This window comes from Oncorhynchus mykiss, chromosome 6 (assembly GCF_013265735.2).
Source record: "Oncorhynchus mykiss isolate Arlee chromosome 6, USDA_OmykA_1.1, whole genome shotgun sequence".
Taxonomy (NCBI): Eukaryota; Metazoa; Chordata; class Actinopteri; order Salmoniformes; family Salmonidae; genus Oncorhynchus; species Oncorhynchus mykiss.
The window spans coordinates 85,811,895-85,834,736 of NC_048570.1; the positions used below are offsets into that span (position 1 = coordinate 85,811,895).

Consider the following 22,842-nt stretch of genomic DNA (forward strand, 5'->3'; position numbering starts at 1 on the left):
CTGTGAAGCCTGCGCCCACATCCAACCCTTTACTCCTGGTTGCTCCTAACTACAGATCTAAGATCAGCTTGCCCTATCCAAATGCTCACCTCAACCATTACTAGGGAACAAACCAGACAGAAAAGATCTGTGGAGAATATGGGTGTTACGATAGAAACCTCCAGAGTTCTAAATAAGCTAGAAAACAGGCTATGAAACATGGAGATATGGATTTATACACATTTATTCAACTTATCAAAAAACACATTTTCAACATGCCTTTGATTGAATGGTGAAATAGCAGAAAGGTGAAATAGCAGGATGGTGAAATAGCAGGATGGTGAAATAGCAGGATGGTGAAATAGCAGGATGGTGAAATAGCAGGATGGTGAAATAGCAGGATGGTGAAATAGCAGAAAGGTGAAATAGCAGGATGGTGAAATAGCAGGATGGTGAAATAGCAGGATGGTGAAATAGCAGGATGGTGAAATAGCAGGATGGTGAAATAGCAGGATGGTGAAATAGCAGGATGGTGAAATAGCAGGATGGTGAAATAGCAGAAAGGTGAAATAGCAGGATGGTGAAATAGCAGGATGGTGAAATAGCAGGATGGTGAAATAGCAGGATGGTGAAATAGCAGGATGGTGAAATAGCAGGATGGTGAAATAGCAGGATGGTGAAATAGCAGGATGGTGAAATAGCAGGATGGTGAAATAGCAGGATGGTGAAATAGCAGGATGGTGAAATAGCAGGATGGTGAAATAGCAGGATGGTGAAATAGCAGGATGGTGAAATAGCAGGATGGTGAAATAGCAGGATGGTGAAATAGCAGGATGGTGAAATAGCAGGATGGTGAAATAGCAGAAAGGTGTATCTTGTGTTTCATTACAGATATCCCGTTGAAATGATTCCCCCACCTTCTCTCTCTCTCTGAGACAGGCCCAGTCACAACAAGATGACAGAGTTACATAGAGGGGCTTGGATGGCGTGTCGCTGCCTCCTTACTTCAATACAGGTATTGTAAGTCGCTCTAGACAATAGCATTTACTAAAATATCAAATGTCAAAGTGTCCTAGGAAAGGAAGGAAGGAGGCTGCTAGGCCACTTGGACAGTTGAAGGGAAAAGATTGGCGGGTGAAAACAGTTGGCAGGGAAACAGTTGACAATGTGACAGTGGTGTAACAGTCTGCAGAGTAACCATGGGTAATGGGTTGCCATGGCGAAAGAGTCCCAGCAGTTCTAGAAGTCCAGATGTTTGTTGCCAGCTGTGATAATGGTGAGGGGGTTCTAGAAGTCCAGATGTTTGTTGCCCAGCGGTGATAATGGTGAGGGGGTTCTAGAAGTCCAGGTGTTTGTTGCCAGCTGTGATAATGGTGAGGGGGTTCTAGAAGTCCAGATGTTTGTTGCCAGCGGTGATAATGGTGAGGGGGTTCTATAAGTCCAGGTGTTTGTTGCCAGCGGTGATAATGGTGAGGGGGTTCTATAAGTCCAGGTGTTTGTTGCCAGCGGTGATAATGGTGAGGGGGTTCTAGAAGTCCAGGTCTTTGTTGCCAGCGGTGATAATGGTGAGGGGGTTCTAGAAGTCCAGGTGTTGGTTGCCAGCGGTGATAATGGTGAGGGGGTTCTGGAAATCCAGATGTTGGTTGCCAGCGGTGATAATGGTGAGGGGGGTTCTAGAAGTCCAGGTGTTGGTTGCCAGCGGTGATAATGGTGAGGGGGTTCTGGAAATCCAGATGTTGGTTGCCAGCGGTGATAATGGTGAGGGGGGTTCTAGAAGTCCAGATGTTTGTTGCCAGCGGTGATAATGGTGAGGGGGTTCTGGAAATCCAGATGTTGGTTGCCAGCGGTGATAATGGTGAGGGGGTTCTAGAAGTCCAGATGTTTGCTGCCAGCGGTGATAATGGTGAGGGGGTTCTAGAAGTCCAGATGTTTGCTGCCAGCGGTGATAATGGTGAGGGGGTTCTGGAAATCCAGATGTTGGTTGCCAGCGGTGATAATGGTGAGGGGGGTTCTAGAAGTCCAGATGTTTGTTGCCAGCGGTGATAATGGTGAGGGGGTTCTGGAAATCCAGATGTTGGTTGCCAGCGGTGATAATGGTGAGGGGGTTCTAGAAGTCCAGATGTTTGCTGCCAGCGGTGATAATGGTGAGGGGGTTCTAGAAGTCCAGATGTTTGCTGCCAGCGGTGATAATGGTGAGGGGGTTCTAGAAGTCCAGATGTTTGCTGCCAGCGGTGATAATGGTGAGGGGGTTCTAGAAGTCCAGATGTTTGTTGCCAGCGGCGATGATGGTGAGTGGGGTTCTAGAAGTCCAGATGTCTGTTGCCAGTGGAGCCGGAGCCACAGCCTGAGGAGCCCACCATGGCTGTCCCTGTCAGCTCTCCCCGGCTCACACGACTCACTGTCTCTGACAGGTCTGGAGGCAGATGTAGTCTCTGAAAACAGAGAGAGAGAGAGAGAGGAGGGGGGAGAGAAAGAGAAAAGGGGAGAGAGAGAGAGAGAGGAGTGGGGAGAGAAAGAGGCAAGGGGAGAGAGAGAGAGAGAGAGAGAGGGGAGGGGGGAGAGAAAGAGGAAAGGGGGGGGGAGAGAAAGAGAGCGCAAAAAAGTGAGAGGGGAGATGGAGGGGGAAAAAAGAGGGAGAGACATTATTTACTTTGTTGACAGAAACACATCAACATAAACAGTGGCACTCTCCACTCCAGTGATGTTGTGGTCACAGAGAGCCCATGTTGGGTGTAAATCAGAGCTCTCTAACGCTGTTCCTGGAGAGCTACCGTCCTGCAGGTTGTTTCTACAAACCTAATCTAGCACACCTGATTCTAATAACTAGCTGGTTGGAGAGAAAAGCTCCAGGAGGGTATCTCTCCAGGAACAGGGTTGAGAGCTCTGGTGTAAGTGGTTTCAGCTGCTTTAGGACTCCCTTCTGCTCAGCACGGCCAGTGTGGAGGAAACCTGCTAGCGTGTCGCTAAATACCTCAGAGAGATTTAGCTCTGTGACAGCTCAGAGGGGACACGGTGTGTGTGTGTGCTTTGTCAAGGTGTGCATAGAGTAATGTGTATGCGTGAGATTGTACGAGTTTGAGAATTTGTGTGGAGAGTGTGTGTGTGTGTGAGTGTGTAACACACTTGACTAGGGCTAATACCGGAGTCATTAGAATCAAGCTCTTTAGCAGCAAGAGTAACTTGTTCCCCAGTAGGACTAATCTCTGGAGCTGCTCTGTGCCAACATAACAACACAAAGACACTAGGCTACTGACGTAAAGCCTCAACGCTAACACGCTAACAACTCAACAGGCTAAGAGGGGCTGCCCTGGTCCTCTCGGAGGGTCATAACAACACAAAGACGCGAGGCTAATGTGGCCTACTGACGTAAAGCCTCAACGCTAACACGCTAACAACTCAACAGGCTAAGAGGGGCTGCCCTGGTCCTCTCGGAGGGGCATAACAACACAAAGACGCTAGGCTAATGTGGCCTACTGACGTAAAGCCTCAACGCTAACACGCTAACAACTCAACAGGCTAAGAGGGGCTGCCCTGGTCCTCCCGAGGGGTCATAAGAGTGGCCGTTAACGGCACTTCAGGAGGCGATGAGTTGGCCCAGTGGAGGCGATGAGTCGGCCCAGTGTGTGTATGTGGGGTGGAGTGTTTACGGACAGAGGCTGCTTCTGAGTATCTCTGGGCTGTAAGCGAGGATCTCTCTAAATTAAGATTGTGTGTGTGTGTTATCAGAGTTGATGTGTATTGGGGAAATGAGTGTGTGTACTGTATGGTGAGGAAATGTGTGGGATGGCAATGTTCTGCTCTGCCTAGTAGAACCTAAACCCCTATAATTTACCTCAGGTGGAATCTACTAGACATCCGAAACCCAGTGGTCCACACCTCCACCCACCTCTCTTAACCCCCTGTGCCTGCCCGACCCTCACCCCCTCCAGCCACGCAGCTTAAGGAGAGCCCCTCTCCTCCCAGATATCCTCATATGTCCTCTAATGACTATGTGTTTGGGTACAGGGATAACAGCATCCCTACATGAAGAGATGACGTCCCACTCCACAAAGCCTCTGGGGGTGGACCTGCACATTCCACTTGGCTACAGCATTATCAGGGCTTCTAGATTGGGGCTTTACAGTTGATCTGATATGGCTCATTTTAATAGAACTTCTAACAAGCTGGTACCATTCCCGTTGCATTCAACAAAGTTTGTACGGAAATGTTTTATTTCCTTTCTAAATGTCTATTGTAAAGGGTATTGAGATCTCCCAAATGCAGTTTTGAATTAAATTGGATTTAAAGGGATTCTCAAGCCCCTCCAGCAGCTCCTAGGTCAGCAGTCAGTCTGTCACATGGACAACTGAACCTCTCCTGTCCAGTGAACATGTCTCCCCTGTGTTGTCAGGGTGAAGTATGTCAGACCATAAAGATACACCATACCAATGACCTACGTGTCTGACAGGCAGCAGCAGGAAACAGGAGGAATCAGAGCCCAGAGGTGATCTATGGGCAGGTAAAGCCTGGTTGAGCCTGGAGAATGTAGATGAGGAGCAAGAGGTTCATCTGGAGATGCTAAAGTCTAGAGAGGATGTTGTTAAGACCATGCTTAACCTAAGGTGACAGAGGGTAAGGACAGACGATGCCTACCGGTAGTGTCTACAGGAATGGTGAGAGAGGGTAAGGACAGACGATGCCTACCGGTAGTGTCTACAGGAATGGTGAGAGAGGGTAAGGACAGACAATGCCTACCGGTAGTGTCTACAGGAATGGTGAGAGAGGGTAAGGACAGACGATGCCTACCGGTAGTGCCTACAGGAATGGTGAGAGAGGGTAAGGACAGACGATGCCTACCGGTAGTGTCTACAAGAATGATGAGAGAGGGTAAGGACAGACGATGCCTACCGGTAGTGCCTACAGGAATGGTGAGAGAGGGTAAGGACAGACGATGCCTACCGGTAGTGTCTACAGGAATGGTGAGAGAAGGTAAGGACAGACGGTAGTGCCTACAGGAATGGTGAGAGAGGGTAAGGACAGACAATGCCTACCGGTAGTGTCTACAGGAATGGTGAGAGAGGGTAAGGACAGACAATGCCTACCGGTAGTGTCTACAGGAATGGTGAGAGAGGGTAAGGACAGACGATGCCTACCGGTAGTGCCTACAGGAATGGTGAGAGAGGGTAAGGACAGCCGATGCCTACCGGTAGTGTCTACAGGAATGGTGAGAGAGGGTAAGGACAGACGGTAGTGCCTACAGGAATGGTGAGAGAGGGTAAGGACAGACAATGCCTACAAGTAGTGTCTACAGGAATGGTGAGAGAGGGTAAGGACAGACGATGCCTACCGGTAATGTCTATAGGAATGGTGAGAGAGGGTAAGGACAGACGATGCCTACCGGTAGTGTCTACAGGAATGGTGAGAGAAGGTAAGGACAGACGGTAGTGCCTTCAGGAATGGTGAGAGAGGGTAAGGACAGAAGATGCCTACTGGTAGTGTCTACAGGAATGGTGAGAGAGGGTAAGGACAGATGATGCCTACTGGTAATGTCTACAGGAATGGTGAGAGAGGGTAAGGACAGACGATGCCTACCGGAGGTGCCTACAGGAATGGTGAGAGAGGGTAAGGACAGACGATGCCTACCGGTAGTGTCTACAGGAATGGTGAGAGAGGGTAAGGACAGACGATGCCTACCGGAGGTGCCTACAGGAATGGTGAGAGAGGGTAAGGACAGACGATGCCTACCGGTAGTGTCTACAGGAATGGTGAGAGAGGGTAAGGACAGACGATGCCTACCGGTAATGTCTATAGGAATGGTGAGAGAGGGTAAGGACAGACGATGCCTACCGGTAGTGTCTACAAGAATGGTGAGAGAGGGTAAGGACAGACGGTAGTGCCTACAGGAATGGTGAGAGAGGGTAAGGACAGACGGTAGTGCCTACAGGAATGGTGAGAGAGGGTAAGGACAGACGGTAGTGCCTACAGGAATGGTGAGAGAGGGTACGGACAGACGATGCCTACCGGTAGTGTCTACAGGAATGGTGAGAGAGGGTAAGGACAGACGATGCCTACCGGAGGTGCCTACAGGAATGGTGAGAGAGGGTAAGGACAGACGATGCCTACCGGTAATGTCTATAGGAATGGTGAGAGAGGGTAAGGACAGACGATGCCTACCGGTAGTGTCTACAAGAATGGTGAGAGAGGGTAAGGACAGACGGTAGTGCCTACAGGAATGGTGAGAGGGGGTAAGGACAGACGATGCCTACCGGTAGTGTCTACAGGAATGGTGAGAGAGGGTAAGGACAGACGTTGCTTACCGGTAGTGTCTACAGGAATGGTGAGAGAGGGTACGGACAGACGATGCCTACCGGTAGTGTCTACAGGAATGGTGAGAGAGGGTAAGGACAGACGATGCTTACCGGTAGTGTCTACAGGAATGGTGAGAGAGGGTAATGACAGACGATGCCTACCGGTAGTGTCTACAGGAATGGTGAGAGAGGGTAAGGACAGACGATGCCTACCGGTAGTGTCTACAGGAATGGGTGCAGGTCATAACCCCTGGTGATTCAGGTCATTTGATACAGACTAGATGAAGTTAGCTGGATTTGACTAAGCATCACAGCACAACCATGATAGATGACAGGTTGTCAAAAACATCAGTGATGACCTGTCTTTTCTTTTCAGTGGGAAATAAAAAGCACATTCCTACAACACACCCACATCATGCTACAGGGCTTCCACATGCCCCCTCCACCCCTGCCAAAACTTTGCCTGTGTGACCTTTGGTGTCTCCAGCTCAGTGGAGTGTGATTGAAAAAGACAAACAATGCATTGATCAGGCCAGGAGTCAGCCCTGCTAAGTGCACAGCAGCGGAAACTGTGTCGAGAGACAATCAATGACATATACATCGTTCCTCAGTGGGTGAGGACAGAAAACACATCACACCGTTGTCTGGCTGTCAGACACCTACAGACCTCGCTACCTGCCTGGTGTGTGTGTGTGTACTGTGTGTGTGTGTTTGGCTCAGGGATCGCAGACCCCCACTGAGCATGTGCGAAGAGGAAGGTCAAACCAATCCAGAAGAGCTGCTCAGCTCCCCGAACGTTTGAGTTCAGGGGCAGACCAGAGCAATCGATGGCGACAAGAAAGGGAGAGGCAGAGTACCAACAGCCCTCCCTGGGGCCTCTGTGACAGCAGGTCTGAGAAGACATCTCAGACTATCAGAGAGGTGACAAACCTTCCTTGATCAAAAGTTGAAGTGACCCTAAATCCATGCATTCACATGGCAGTGACAAAGACATTGCTGATACCCATTGGTATGTATTATATACAGTATTGGTATAGATTGACAGTGGAATTGCACAGTGTTTCATATAATTCACAGCTGTGATGTAACTTCCCATTAAGAGAAGTCTATGTGGTGATATGTTGGCCATTGGATGAGTGTCCCACACAGACAGACAGAGACAGAGACAGACAGACAGACTCTCTCTGAGCCAGTTTATGACTGCCACACTCCATGATGATCCAGAAAGCCCTCTCAGACATAGGGCATGTGTGAGGTTGTGTGTGAAGTATTTTCCTGTTGCCTGGCAACCCTCAGGGGGTGGAGAAAGAGAATGGAACAGAGGGAGGGGGGTGGGAGTGGACAGAGGGAAATAAGACCATTGGCTGAGTTGGGGAACGAGGGACTCTGTGTGTGTGTGTGTGTGTGTGTATGTGTGTGTGTGTGTTAGATAGAGAATGTGTGTATGTGTGCTAGCTGGTGTATGTATGCGAGTGTGTGTTAGCTAGGGTATGTGTGTATAGTGTGTGTGTGAATATAGTGCATGTGTGTGTGACGTGGGTGTCCACTCCCCCGTGGCACGCAAGGGTAAAGGTCCGTGGCTCGGTGCTGCTCCACAGCCACAGGGGCTGGCTGGGCTGGGGTCGACACTGCCAATGGGGCGAGGGGTGCGACAAAGCCCCAAACGAGCGCTAAGCACTTCAAATGAGCCCTCGGGGTCAGGCCCAGAGACTGGCTTTGCCTAAGAGGGTTACTAATATCCCCCCACAATGGACAAACCCCCACAGCTTATTTACGCCCCTCCTTACACCCTGCCTCACCTCAAGCCTCAGCTACTGATGGGAGATAGCGTTCGACAGTGGGCATAGCTGGTCACTTCAGATAACAAATGGCGGGTAGAAGAGAATCTCATAGCAAAGCATCTTAGAGTAGGAGTGCTGATCTAGGATCAGTTTAGCTTCCTTTAGATTATAATGAGACTATATGGATCCTAGATCAGTACTCCTACTCTAAGATGCTTTGTGAATGTGGGCCCAGGGATTGCGTGTGAAAAGAAGCTGGGCTAGCATTGAAAGCAGGGGGAAGAAAAGTTCTCCAACAGAAGGTCTTGTTTGGGTTCTAAGTGTGTTTATACCACTTTATGTGAGCACATTTCCATGATCCATATAGATCTGATTTGCCCCAAACAGAGCTTAGAGGGAACCAACCCGCTCTCACAAAGCAGCCCTCTATCAAAGACATTCCACGTGCGGAAACTCGCTGCCAATGACTGTGGTACAAAGTAATCATTTAACAAGTCATTTAGTCCACATTCATTTTAGTCACACTTCTAAAAGGGTCCTGTATTTTTTATGTATTTCACCTTTATTTAACCAGGTGGGCCAGATCACCTTTATTTAACCAGGTAGACTAGATCACCTTTATTTAACCAGGTGGGCCAGATCACCTTTATTTAACCAGGTGGGCCAGATCACCTTTATTTAACCAGGTGGGCCAGATCACCTTTATTTAACCAGGTAGGCCAGATCACCTTTATTTAACCAGGTAGGCCAGATCACCTTTAACCAGTTAGGCCAGATCACCTTTATTTAACCAGGTAGACCAGTTGAGAACAAGTTCTCATTTACAACTGCAACCTGGCCAAGATAAAGCAAAGCAGTGCGACACAAAAACAACAACACAGATTTACACATGGAATAAGCAAATGTACAGTGTGTGTGTGTGTGTCACTGTACTGCTTACAAGTCTGGGAAACCCAACACTTAGTTGGAACACATGACGATTGGTAGATCGGTTAATCTGATTGGAGCAGCTTGACCAATGTAGGAACGTGCTCAGGGAAATGACATATTTACCATAAACACCTACTTAAGAGAACACACAACTTAAGGGACTTAGAATGTTTGGTTTGTACTTCCAAGAACATATTAGCACCGTTCGTGTCACTTGCAACTTGCAAAAAGCACTAGGAAACATGCTGATCCTGTTCCTAAATCAGCCATTGAAATGATTACTAATGTGAAAATGCAATCAACAGCCTTAAAACTAACCAGTTCATCAATTGAAGTCAGAAAAGTTGGAGTTAGGAACTAAGATTAAACCGTAAACACACAATATTATTCTCAATAACATAAACAAACCAAACACATTCCAACAACTCTAGAATATTTGTGGTGTTCGTGGGGTAATTCCACATTCAAGATGGAGGTGATGGACATCAGCCTTCAGTATGTGTAGCTTTGTTCAGTATTCATGAAAAACCACACTGGTCATATCATATATCCAAAACCAATTCCCTTCTCCTTGTCAACATTGGGATGCAGTGCAGCCAGTGTAAAAATATTGGCTGTCCATGACACCAGTCCAATATCCCTCCCATTCCACAACCCAATCTGTCCTTTAGGTCAAGGGTCAAAACCGAAAGAGAAAGTCTGCCAGCTGAAAACGTGTAGAAATGTCCCAGTCAGTCACCAGACTTGTTCATTCAGCCTACACCACCAAATCACCTCCCAAAACCTTAATCCCCCACTGCTATCGAGTTACACTACCTTGTGTGGGAAAGCATTTGTCAAAGTTAGAGGAACTAGTATTAACTCAGACTAACTCAAGCCCCACATAAATCAGGTGACGTTCTTTTCTATTTGAGGGACAAACTGCCATCACATTGCAATGGCAATTTCAGAGAATACTTCCGCTGGCCAGACAGAAAATGCAGAAGTAGCTTTAAAATAAAATCCCATTACGTTGGTAATTCTAGCCCACCTTGGATATAACAAAAGCTGACGAGAAGCTCTGCCTTCCTCTTCTTTTGTGCTGGGAGAGAGAGTAACACGATCTCCGGCCGGTCGTGACCTCACAATAACCCTACGACTGAGGACCATTTACCTCACTGTGGCTTGGCTCAGAAACCACCTGCGTTTGGGAATTCTAAGATGAATAGAATGTGTGTCAATAAAAAAACATTTGTTGTTGTTTTATTTCTGTTGTAAAATGCTCCGTTCAGCAACGGAGGTGGACATGACAGTGACTAGCTATGAGCTATTGGTATATTTTAGGAGGTGGACATGACAGTGACTAGGTAACTATGAGCTATTGGTATATTTTAGGAGGTGGACATGACAGTGACTAGGTAACTATGAGCTATTGGTATATTTTAGGAGGTGGACATGACAGTGACTAGGTAACTATGAGCTATTGGTATATTTTAGGAGGTGGACATGACAGTGACTAGCTATGAGCTATTGGTATATTTTAGGAGGTGGACATGACAGTGACTAGCTAACTATGAGCTATTGGTATATTTTAGGAGGTGGACATGACAGTGACTAGGTAACTATGAGCTATTGGTATATTTTAGGAGGTGGACATGACAGTGACTAGGTAACTATGAGCTATTGGTATATTTTAGGAGGTGGACATGACAGTGACTAACTATGAGCTATTGGTATATTTTAGGAGGTGGACATGACAGTGACTAGCTAACTATGAGCTATTGGTATATTTTGGGAGGTGGAGACAGAGAAAGAAACAGAGGGGACAATTAGGATGGATCTCATGTTTCAGTCATGAGAAGATGCCACACCCTTTCTCTAACTGAACTGAATGTCATCTATTATCTGCGTCACCAGCCTGTCTGAGTGACCCAAGATATCCCTGGAGACAGTCACAGACAGACGGACACAGCAATGTTGTCGTAAACATCACATTATACTTACAGAGAGAAACAAACTAAAAAGGTCCATTATGTTACTCGTAGCACCTTTAAAAGTAGACAAGACTTGGATCTGAGCTGGGTCTTTGTCAGGTCCAACAGACAGAGACACAGACGGGGAGACAGACGGAGACGCAGCAACAGACAGAGACACAGACGGAGACACAGCAACAGACAGAGACACAGACGGAGACACAGCAACAGACAGAGACACGGACGGAGACGCAGCAACAGACAGAGACACAGACGGAGACACAGCAACAGACAGAGACACAGACGGAGACACAGCAACAGACAGAGACACAGACGGAGACACAGCAACAGACAGAGACACAGACGGAGACACAGCAACAGACAGAGACACAGACGGGGAGACAGACGGAGACGCAGCAACAGACAGAGACACAGACGGAGACACATACGGAGACACAGCAACAGACAGAGACACAGACGGAGACACAGCAACAGACAGAGACACAGACGGAGACACAGCAACAGACAGAGACACAGACGGAGACGCAGCAACAGACAGAGACACAGACAGAGACGCAGCAACAGACAGAGACACAGACGGAGACACAGCAACAGACAGAGACACAGACGGAGACACAGCAACAGACAGAGACACAGACGGAGACGCAGGAGCCACGCCTCTTCTGCTCAGTGGCTAATGCTTCAGACAGACAAGGCAGGAGGATGAGCAAGGAATATTCTGGGGGTAATTATAGTCACAAAATTGGAATGAAAGGGATGGGACTAATTCTGAACAAACTATTCCATTGAATTCAACTTGTTAAAACAGGAAACTGATGAGATGCAATTATTTCTGGAGGGTTTTTAATTTCAAATGGAATGTTTGTGTTTCTCTTGAGTAGACCTCACTCACGCTCCATGCCTCTGAAATGGAAGATGAAAAAGTTGCATCGGTTGCAAATTTAGACACATTTGTCCTAAACGGTGATCATGTTCCTGAAATAAGATTCATTAAACATCACAGTTGTGTGTAAAACCTGCCTGAAGCAGCATAAAAGGAGGTAACTACTAGTGCAAGAGGGCAGACGAAGCACAACAGAAGACAATAACATCATCATCACCATCTCCCCCGACACCATGGATGGACAACTGGCTGCCCGCGGCCCCCTTTTGAAGGCCCTCAAATCAATCTCAGTTTGGGTCTCAACTTACTTGCCAGTGACAGTAGTAGAATACACAAGCTGTAATTCAGAAAGGTGTTTATACATCAGCAGTTTTTCTTCTTGAGCCAGAGACTGAAAAGTCAGTCAGTTAGCAATCTAAAAATGTTACCTGACATGGGCTAAGTTAGTTTAGCGGCCACTGATCTAAACGTGTTATCATGGTCGAATTACCGGCCGGGGGGCCCCCATTGATTTTCTTAGTCTCACACAGATATATTAAAAATTGCAAACATTTCTCTCCCCCCTATGGCAAAATGAGAATAATTGCATGAAATTCTATGTATGTGAGTAAGCAAACCCGCAAGCAACTGCAGCCCCCCATGATGAGTTCAGATGTTTTGTGGCCCCCACCCCCATCCAAGTTACCCATCCCTGCCCTACACTATCTTCTGGGTTCCTCTGGCCAGCCCCGGCAGTAGCCTTGAGGTAGCTAGCTCAGTCAGTAGCTTTAAGGGGGAGCGCAGGGTCGGGCCATTTTTAGCTGCTTTCAGTTTCATTCCGTTTCTTTTTAGAGGGCAGTGCTAGCTTTGACCTTGGGCAATATAGTGTTAGGGAGCAATGGGTGAGAGTATGATGACCCCAGTGGGGGAAGAGGAGGGGGTGACGTTGGCGTTATGGATTGGGGCACAGTCAGCGGGTGGCCAGGCAGACATTGGACCCTGGGGTGACATGGAGCCCAGGGACGGGGCAAGACGGGGTGGAAGGGGGTAGAGGGCGCGGGGTACAAACACGTTTAAGTGTTGCCTTCACTTCCAATAGGCCCATAGCAGATTACATGGCTGCATAGGTTATGACAGCATATCTGGGAGACCTCTAGCCCCAAATACACATTTTAACCCTCAAACCATGACTTTGATACCATAGTACTGTATAACAATGAAGAGTAACACACACATCTGGTATGCACATATTTCCCTCTGTAGTCTAGGAATGTCAGATACTGAAATCAGTACTAAGGTTTAAAATGGCTCTGTATAAAAGGATAAAGGGAGGACTGAAAAAGCTTGGACATCCTCGTCTATCCTTCACATCAGGTCAGTCAGCAAGCCTGTGGATATCTTCATCTCAAACACCACTGTTGGACCATAAACACTGTTATCCAGTTTCTCTCTTATCAGTTACAGTCTTTTGGCCCTGTAGGTGAATTCACATGGATCATGCTAACATTCCATAGAACTCAATCTCCCACAATGCATCATCTCAGGTTGTGGGTTCAGGAAGCCTCTGCCCTCTGATTCTCTCTCACAGCATCAGTTACCACAAATGAAATACAGGGCAGATTTACTAGGGCTGTTTTATCATGTCTTATTAATGCTTTTCAGTGCACACACACAAACTTACCTCAGATGTGACAGAGTGATATTTACAATGTGAATTCACTGAGCTGACTCAGGCAACTTGGCCTTCCTAAAAAAACAACATAATTCCTCTCCTCTCCTCTCCTCTCCTCTCCTCTCCTCTCCTCTCCTCTCCTCTCCTCTCCTCTCCTCTCCTCTGTGGTTCACAAACAGTTTACAAGCATTACGTTTGACAGTAAAAGATGGTAGTGACTTTACTGTGTCAGATGGGGTAAGACGTTGACACCTCAGAAGGGGAGAGGATGGCTCTCAGAAAAACACTTATGTGGCGCTGACTAAGGACTGGGAAGAGGAGAGAGAATGAGGGAAGGGGGAAAGAGAAGGGGAGAGGAGGAGAGAACGAGGGAAGAGAAGGGGAGAGGAGGAGAGAACGAGGGAAGAGAAGGGGAGAGGAGGAGAGAAGAAGAGAACAAGGGAAGAGAAGGGGAGAGAACAAGGGAAGAGAAGGGGAGAGGAGGGGAGAGAACGAGGGAAGAGAAGGGGAGAGAACGAGGGAAGAGAAGGGGAGAGGAGGAGAGAGGGAGAGAACGAGGGAAGAGAAGGGGAGAGGAGGAGAGAGGGAGAGAACGAGGGAAGAGAAGGGGAGAGGAGAGAGGGAGAGAACGAGGGAAGAGAAGGGGAGAGGAGGAGAGAACGAGGGAAGAGAAGGGGAGAGACCGAGGGAAGAGAAGGGGAGAGGAGGAGAGGAAGAGAACGAGGGAAGAGAAGGGGAGAGAACGAGGGAAGAGAAGGGGAGAGGGAGAGAAAGGGGGAAAAGAAGGGGAGAGAAGGAGAGAACGAGGGAAGAGAAGGGGAGAGGAGGAGAGAACGAGGGAAGAGAAGGGGAGAGGAGGAGAGAAGAAGAGAACAAGGGAAGAGAAGGGGAGAGAACAAGGGAAGAGAAGGGGAGAGGAGGGGAGAGAACGAGGGAAGAGAAGGGGAGAGAACGAGGGAAGAGAAGGGGAGAGGAGGAGAGAGGGAGAGAACGAGGGAAGAGAAGGGGAGAGGAGGAGAGAGGGAGAGAACGAGGGAAGAGAAGGGGAGAGGAGAGAGGGAGAGAACGAGGGAAGAGAAGGGGAGAGGAGGAGAGAGGGAGAGAACGAGGGAAGAGAAGGGGAGAGACCGAGGGAAGAGAAGGGGAGAGGAGGAGAGGAAGAGAACGAGGAAAGAGAAGGGGAGAGAACGAGGGAAGAGAAGGGGAGAGGGAGAGAAAGGGGGAAAAGAAGGGGAGAGAATTAGGGAAGAGAAGGAGAGAGGGAGAGAACGAGGGAAGAGAAGGGGAGAGAATGAGGGAAGAGAAGGGGAGAGAACGAGGGAAGAGAAGGGGAGAGCAGGAAAGGATGAGAGGGGAGATGAGGAAAGGATGAGAGGGGAGATGAGGAAAGGATGAGAGGGGAGATGAGGAAAGGATGAGAAAGGGAGCAGAGGTGCAGAAAGGTGAGTGTGAAGAAAGGCTAGTTTTCCACAGTAAGTGTGTTCCCTACCCCCTTCCCTCATTGACTCCAAATTGATTTGCATCCATAGAGCTGATATGGCATCCAATGAGACGATATTTCATCCATCGAGACGATATTTCATCCATCGAGACGACATTTTATCCATCAAGATGACATTTCATCCCATTTCATCCATCAAGATGACATTTCATCCATCAAGATGACATTTCATCCATCAAGATGATATTTCATCCATAAAGATGATATTTAATCCATAGAGACAATATTTCAACCATAGAGACGATATTTCGTCTATCGAGATGATATTTCATCCATAGAGATGATACTTCATCCATAGAGACGATATTTCATCCATAGAGATGATATTTCATCCATAGAGACGATATTTCATCCATAGAGATTATATTTCATCCATAGAGACGATATTTCATCCATAGAGATGATACTTCATCCATAGAGACGATATTTCATCCATAGAGATTATATTTCATCCATAGAGACGATATTTCATCCATAGAGATTATATTTCATCCATAGAGACGATATTTCATCCATAGAGACGATATTTCATCCATAGAGATTATATTTAATCCATAGAGACGATATTTCATCCAATGAGATGATATTTCATCCATAGAGATGATACTTCATCCATAGAGACGATATTTCATCCATAGAGATTATATTTCATCCATAGAGACGATATTTCATCCATAGAGATTATATTTAATCCATAGAGACGATATTTCATCCAATGAGACGATATTTCATCCATCAAGATGACATTTCATCCATCAAGATGATATTTCATCCATAAAGATGATATTTAATCCATAGAGACGATATTTCATCCATAGAGATTATATTTCATCCATAGAGATTATATTTAATCCATAGAGACGATATTTCATCCATAGAGACGATATTTCATCCATAGAGACGATATTTCATCCATAGGGACGATATTTCATCCATAGGGTAACCGCTGTCAGAGAGCATCCCAAGGCATTGAGTGCTCTCTGTTTGTGTGTGTGTGTGTGTGTGTGTGTGTGTGTGTGTGTGTGTGTGTGTGTAAGTAGCAGTCCACACTCCTATCCTTTATCCATGCTCAGAAGCGTGATCACCAGCCTAATGAGGCAGCAGCTAGTTCAGCTGTCTAGACAACAGCAGAGGAGGAGAGGAACAGAGGAGGAGGGGATGAGGAGGTGAGAGGAGGAAAAGATGAAGGGATGGGGTAGAAGGCTGAGGAGAATGAGTGGGAAAGGGGGAAGAGGGGAAGTGGAGGACAAGAGGGGGGAAGATGGCAGAGGCGGGAGAGAGAGGTTGTTCTAAGAGGGATGAGGAATAGAAGGAATGTTCCGGTCCGGAGGAACAGAAGTAGTGGAGAACAGCAGACAGCTCCTTTCTGTAGAAGACATGTGGAGGAGCAGGAGATCAGGATATAAAGGGTTTGAGTGTGTGTGTGTGTGTGTGTTACCGTCTGTCTGTTTATGGGATGAATGTCCAAGACCAAGTGTGTGGTTAGTGTGTGTGTGGTCAGTGTGTGTGTGGTCAGTGTGTATGTGGTCATTGTGTATGTGCGTGTCTATGTGATTGACTGTGGCGTGAATAAAAATGGCTGGGTGCAATCTATCACCAGTTGATAGTCCCCATAAAAAAGGAGCCCCTTTTGGCTGAGAGGACAGCCCTTGTGGGGACAAAGACCAGCATACTGGGGACTTCATAGGACTGGCTGAAAAGGTGTTGCCCAGAGCAACCCCATTCACAGCAACAGGCATGCAGGCCACGGTCAGTCATTGGTGCTGACTTGGACCAGGCGGCCCACAGAGACACAATGACCAGGGTGGTATTTAGACCAGCCGGCCCACAGAGACACATTGACCAGGGTGGTATTCAGACCAGTAGGCCCACAGAGACACATTGACCAGGGTGGTATTCAGACCAGTAGGCCCACAGAGACACATTGACCAGGGTGGTATTTAGACCAGCCGGCCCACAGAGACACATTGACCAGGGTGGTATTTAGACCAGCAGGCCCACAGAGAAACATTGACCAGGGTGGTATTTAGACCAGCCGGCCCACAGAGACACATTGACCAGGGTGGTATTTAGACCAGCCGGCCCACAGAGACACATTGACCAGGGTGGTATTCAGACCAGTAGGCCCACAGAGACACATTGACCAGGGTGGTATTTAGACCAGCAGGCCCACAGAGACACATTGACCAGGGTGGTATTTAGACCAGCCGGCCCACAGAGACACATTGACCAGGGTGGTATTTAGACCAGCCGGCCCACAGAGACACATTGACCAGGGTGGTATTTAGACCAGCCGGCCCACAGAGACACATTGACCAGGGTGGTATTTAGACCAGCCGGCCCACAGAGACACATTGACCAGGGTGGTATTTAGACCAGCAGGCCCACAGAGAAACATTGACCAGGGTGGTATTTAGACCAGCCGGCCCACAGAGACACATTGACCAGGGTGGTATTTAGACCAGCCGGCCCACAGAGACACATTGACCAGGGTGGTATTCAGACCAGTAGGCCCACAGAGACACATTGACCAGGGTGGTATTTAGACCAGCAGGCCCACAGAGACACATTGACCAGGGTGGTATTTAGACCAGCCGGCCCACAGAGACACATTGACCAGGGTGGTATTTAGACCAGCCGGCCCAGAGACACATTGACCAGGGTGGTATTTAGACCAGCCGGCCCACAGAGACACATTGACCAGGGTGGTATTTAGACCAGCCGGCCCACAGAGACACATTGACCAGGGTGGTATTTAGACCAGCCGGCCCACAGAGACACATCGACCAGGGTGGTATTTAGACCAGCCGGCCCACAGAGACACATTGACCAGGGTGGTATTTAGACCAGCCGGCCCACAGAGACACATCGACCAGGGTGGTATTTAGACCAGCCGGCCCACAGAGACACATTGACATTCAGGATATCAGGCTGGCAGTGTGAACTCTGGATCTGAAGAAAGACATTCAGGCTATCAGGCTGACAGTGTGAACTCTGGCTCTGAAGAAAGACATTCAGGCTATCAGGCTGGCAGTGTGAACTCTGGCTCTGAAGAAAGACATACAGGCTATCAAGCTGGCAGTGTGAACTCTGGCTCTGAAGAAAGACATTCAGGCTATCGGGCTGTCAGTGTGAACTCTGGCTCTGTATTGTACCCACATCAATCTGGCTCAGTTAGTAGAACCTGGTCCTCTGTAGCTCAGTTAGTAGAACCTGGTCCTCTGTAGCTCAGTTAGTAGAACCTGGTCCTCTGTAGCTCAGTTAGTAGAACCTGGTCCTCTGTAGCTCAGTTAGTAGAACCTGGTGCTCTGTAGCTCAGTTAGTAGAGCACGGTGCTCTGTAGCTCAGTTAGTAGAGCACGGTGCTCTGTAGCTCAGTTAGTAGAATCTGGTCCTCTGTAGCTGTCAGTCAGTAGAACACGGTCCTCTGTAGCTCAGTAGCTCAGCTGGTAGTGCATGACTCTTGCAATGCCAGGACAGTCTGTTCGATTCCTGGGACCAGCCATAAGTACAAAATGTATGCCCACCTGACTAAGTGTCTTTGGATAAAATGGTCTGCTAAATGGGATATGTTGTATTAGAAACACAGATCATCTGTGTCTTTCTTAGAAGATTCAATCTTTTGATTTGACATGAAAGAATTGAACATGACAATTACTGATGTATCTTAAACTATGCAGCTACAGTACCCAACGCTATGACCCAACAAATAAAGTGATGATACATGTAATGGGATGATGCATTCATGTGTAGTTAGTTACAGTAATCCAGCCTGTGTACTACTGCTAATACTGCTACAGTACTACTCAGTCAGTTCACATATGGCCAAAACACATTACACACAACGGTTGATAGGGGAAACCCTGTTACCATAAAAGAGAGACAGACATCACATGTGGGACCTTCCATAGCACAGAGTGCCTGGAGTATGACTCCACCCTACTCCTCTGGGTAGTGACACTGAAAGGGGAGGTCATGTCTTTTACAGTTACAGCGAGCTGTGGGAGAGAGGAGAGCTATGAGAAGAGAGCTCTTAGTCTCGTAGTAGAGTTCCACTGGGATGACTGGGAGCTGGGGTTGCTGTGCTCTACTAACCCACTAAACCCTGATCACACTCAGCTAGGGTGACGGCATCAAGTCCATTTACCATCACTACTGTCAGTGATATCAACACACTTCCACACAGGATGGAGTTACAGGGTGTAAACTAACGCAGGACGGAGTTACAGGGTGTAAACTAACGTAGGACGGCGTTACAGGGTGTAAAGTAAGGCAGGGCGGAGTTACAGGGTGTAAAGTAATGCAGGGAGGAGTTACAGGGTGTAAACTAACGCAGGATGGAGTTACAGGGTGTAAACTAACGCAGGACGGAGTTACAGGGTGTAAACTAAGGCAGGATCGAGTTACAGGGTGTAAACTAACGCAGGACGGAGTTACAGGGTGTAAACTAAGGCAGGGCGGAGTTACAGGGTGTAAACTAAGGCAGGGCGGAGTTACAGGGTGTAAACTAAGGCAGGGCGGAGTTACAGGGTGTAAACTAACGCAGGACGGAGTTACAGGGTGTAAACTAACGCAGGACGGAGTTACAGGGTGTAAACTAACGCAGGACGGAGTTACAGGGTGTAAAACTAACACAGGACGGAGTTACAGGGTGTAAACTAACGCAGGACGTAGTTACAGGGTGTAAACTAAGGCAGGACGGAGTTACAGGGTGTAAAGTAAGGCAGGGCGGAGTTACAGGGTGTAAAGTAATGCAGGGAGGAGTTACAGGGTGTAAAGTAATGCAGGGAGGAGTTACAGGGTGTAAACTAAGGCAGGATGGAGTTACAGGGTGTAAAGTAATGCAGGGAGGAGTTACAGGGTGTAAACTAACGCAGGGAGGAGTTACAGGGTGTAAAGTAATGCAGGGCAGAGTTACAGGGTGTAAAGTAATGCAGGGAGGAGTTACAGGGTGTAAACTAACGCAGGACGGAGTTACAGGGTGTAAACTAAGGCAGGACGTAGTTACAGGGTGTAAACTAAGGCAGGGCGGAGTTACAGGGTGTAAACTAAGGCAGGACGTAGTTACAGGGTGTAAACTAACGCAGGACGTAGTTACAGGGTGTAAACTAACGCAGGACGTAGTTACAGGGTGTAAAGTAATGCAGGGAGGAGTTACAGGGTGTAAAGTAATGCAGGGAGGAGTTACAGGGTGTAAACTAAGGCAGGGCGGAGTTACAGGGTGTAAAGTAATGCAGGGAGGAGTTACAGGGTGTAAACTAAAGCAGGATGGAGTTACAGGGTGTAAAGTAACGCAGGGAGGAGTTACAGGGTGTAAACTAAGGCAGAAAGAGAGATGGAAAATAGTTCCAAAGGTGCAATGATACATATGTGGAAATGGAATAATTGAAGTCCAGATTTAAGTCATGAAATTGTTGTTTACAGCAAGGCTCCACCTAACATAGGAATAGCTAGACGAGGTTTACCTTGCTGTAAACTACAACACTTCCCAGACAAAATAATACATTCTGAAAACCAGACAGAACCAGACAGAATAACCCTGATTTACTCTTCCCCCTGAGCCTCCAATCGCTCCATCTCTACACCTCCCTTCCTCCATCCATCCTCTCTACCTCCCTCCCTATGGGCAGGTGGCTGGGCTGTGTAAATTTAGCCACAGCTAGGAGAGGTGCACCCTGGGTAGATGGACACATCCAGTCACCTTTAGGGTGTACAACGATGTCAGAGGGAATGAGGCATCACCTCGGCCACCTTGTCAAAAAATTCACTGCCTTCCATTCTCGCCACACCCCCAAGCTCCTGAAACCACCATACATGGCGTTGTGTGTTTTTCTGTTCCCACATTTAGCCTGAAACACACCTGCTATTGTCTGACCCACAGCACTGGCTGGGTGTTAATTGTGAAGCATTATTATGGTAATTAAAACATTGAGACGGAGCCATGGGCAAGTAACCTACTTACTAAAGTTTAAATCAGACAGACAGTGTTGAATGTATGTGGTACCCTCTCTGGTCATGACACCTACAGTAGCTGTATGTGGTACCCTCTCTGGTCATGACACCTACAGTAGCTGTATGTGGTACCCTCTCTGGTCATGACACCTACAGTAGCTGTATGTGGTACCCTCTCTGGTCATGACACCTACAGTAGCTGTATGTGATACCCTCTCTGACCATGACACCTACAGTAGCTGTATGTGATACCCTCTCTGACCATGACACCTACAGTAGCTGTATGTGGTACCCTCTCTGACCATGACACCTACAGTAGCTGTATGTGATACCCTCTCTGGTCATGACACCTACAGTAGCTGTATGTAATACCCTCTCTGGTCATGACACCTACAGTAGCTGTATGTGATACCCTCTCTGACCATGACACCTACAGTAGCTGTATGTGGTACCCTCTCTGACCATGACACCTACAGTAGCTGTATGTGGTACCCTCTCTGGCCATGACACCTACAGTAGCTGTATGTGGTACCCTCTCTGGTCATGACACCTACAGTAACTGTATGTGATACCCTCTCTGGTCATGACACCTACAGTAGCTGTATGTGATACCCTCTCTGGTCATGACACCTACAGTAGCTGTATGTGGTACCCTCTCTGGTCATGACACCTACAGTAGCTGTATGTGGTACCCTCTCTGGTCATGACACCTACAGTAGCTGTATGTGATACCCTCTCTGACCATGACACCTACAGTAGCTGTATGTGATACCCTCTCTGGTCATGACACCTACAGTAGCTGTATGTGGTACCCTCTCTGGTCATGACACCTACAGTAGCTGTATGTGGTACCCTCTCTGGTCATGACACCTACAGTAGCTGTATGTGGTACCCTCTCTGGTCATGACACCTACAGTAGCTGTATGTGGTACCCTCTCTGGTCATGACACCTACAGTAGCTGTATGTGGTACCCTCTCTGACCATGACACCTACAGTAGCTGTATGTGGTACCCTCTCTGACCATGACACCTACAGTAGCTGTATGTGGTACCCTCTCTGACCATGACACCTACAGTAGCTGTATGTGGTACCCTCTCTGACCATGACACCTACAGTAGCTGTATGTGGTACCCTCTCTGACCATGACACCTACAGTAGCTGTATGTGATACCCTCTCTGGTCATGACACCTACAGTAGCTGTATGTGGTACCCTCTCTGGTCATGACACCTACAGTAGCTGTATGTGATACCCTCTCTGGTCATGACATCTACAGTAGCTGTATGTGATACCCTCTCTGGTCATGACACCTACAGTAGCTGTATGTGATACCCTCTCTGGTCATGACACCTACAGTAGCTGTATGTGGTACCCTCTCTGGTCATGACACCTACAGTAGCTGTATGTGGTACCCTCTCTGGTCATGACACCTACAGTAGCTGTATGTGGTACCCTCTCTGGTCATGACACCTACAGTAGCTGTATGTGATACCCTCTCTGGTCATGACACCTACAGTAGCTGTATGTGGTACCCTCTCTGGTCATGACACCTACAGTAGCTGTATGTGGTACCCTCTCTGGTCATGACACCTACAGTAGCTGTATGTGATACCCTCTCTGACCATGACACCTACAGTAGCTGTATGTGATACCCTCTCTGGTCATGACACCTACAGTAGCTGTATGTGATACCCTCTCTGGTCATGACACCTACAGTAGCTGTATGTGGTACCCTCTCTGACCATGACACCTACAGTAGCTGTATGTGATACCCTCTCTGACCATGACACCTACAGTAGCTGTATGTGATACCCTCTCTGGTCATGACACCTACAGTAGCTGTATGTGATACCCTCTCTGGTCATGACACCTACAGTAGCTGTATGTGATACCCTCTCTGGTCATG

At 47.8% G+C, this 22,842-nt stretch overlaps 1 protein-coding gene across 1 annotated transcript in view; it reads right to left on the reverse strand.

Annotated features, from left to right (window-relative positions):
* Positions 1 to 205: 205 nt before the first annotated feature.
* elp4 (elongator acetyltransferase complex subunit 4) overlaps positions 206 to 22,842 on the reverse strand; it is a 122,908-nt gene continuing 100,271 nt past the window's right edge. The window contains exon 10 of the mRNA XM_036981322.1: positions 206 to 2,411. Coding sequence (XP_036837217.1) covers positions 2,280 to 2,411 — 132 coding nt within the window. The 3' untranslated portion in view covers positions 206 to 2,279. The remainder of the gene's footprint in view (positions 2,412 to 22,842) is intronic.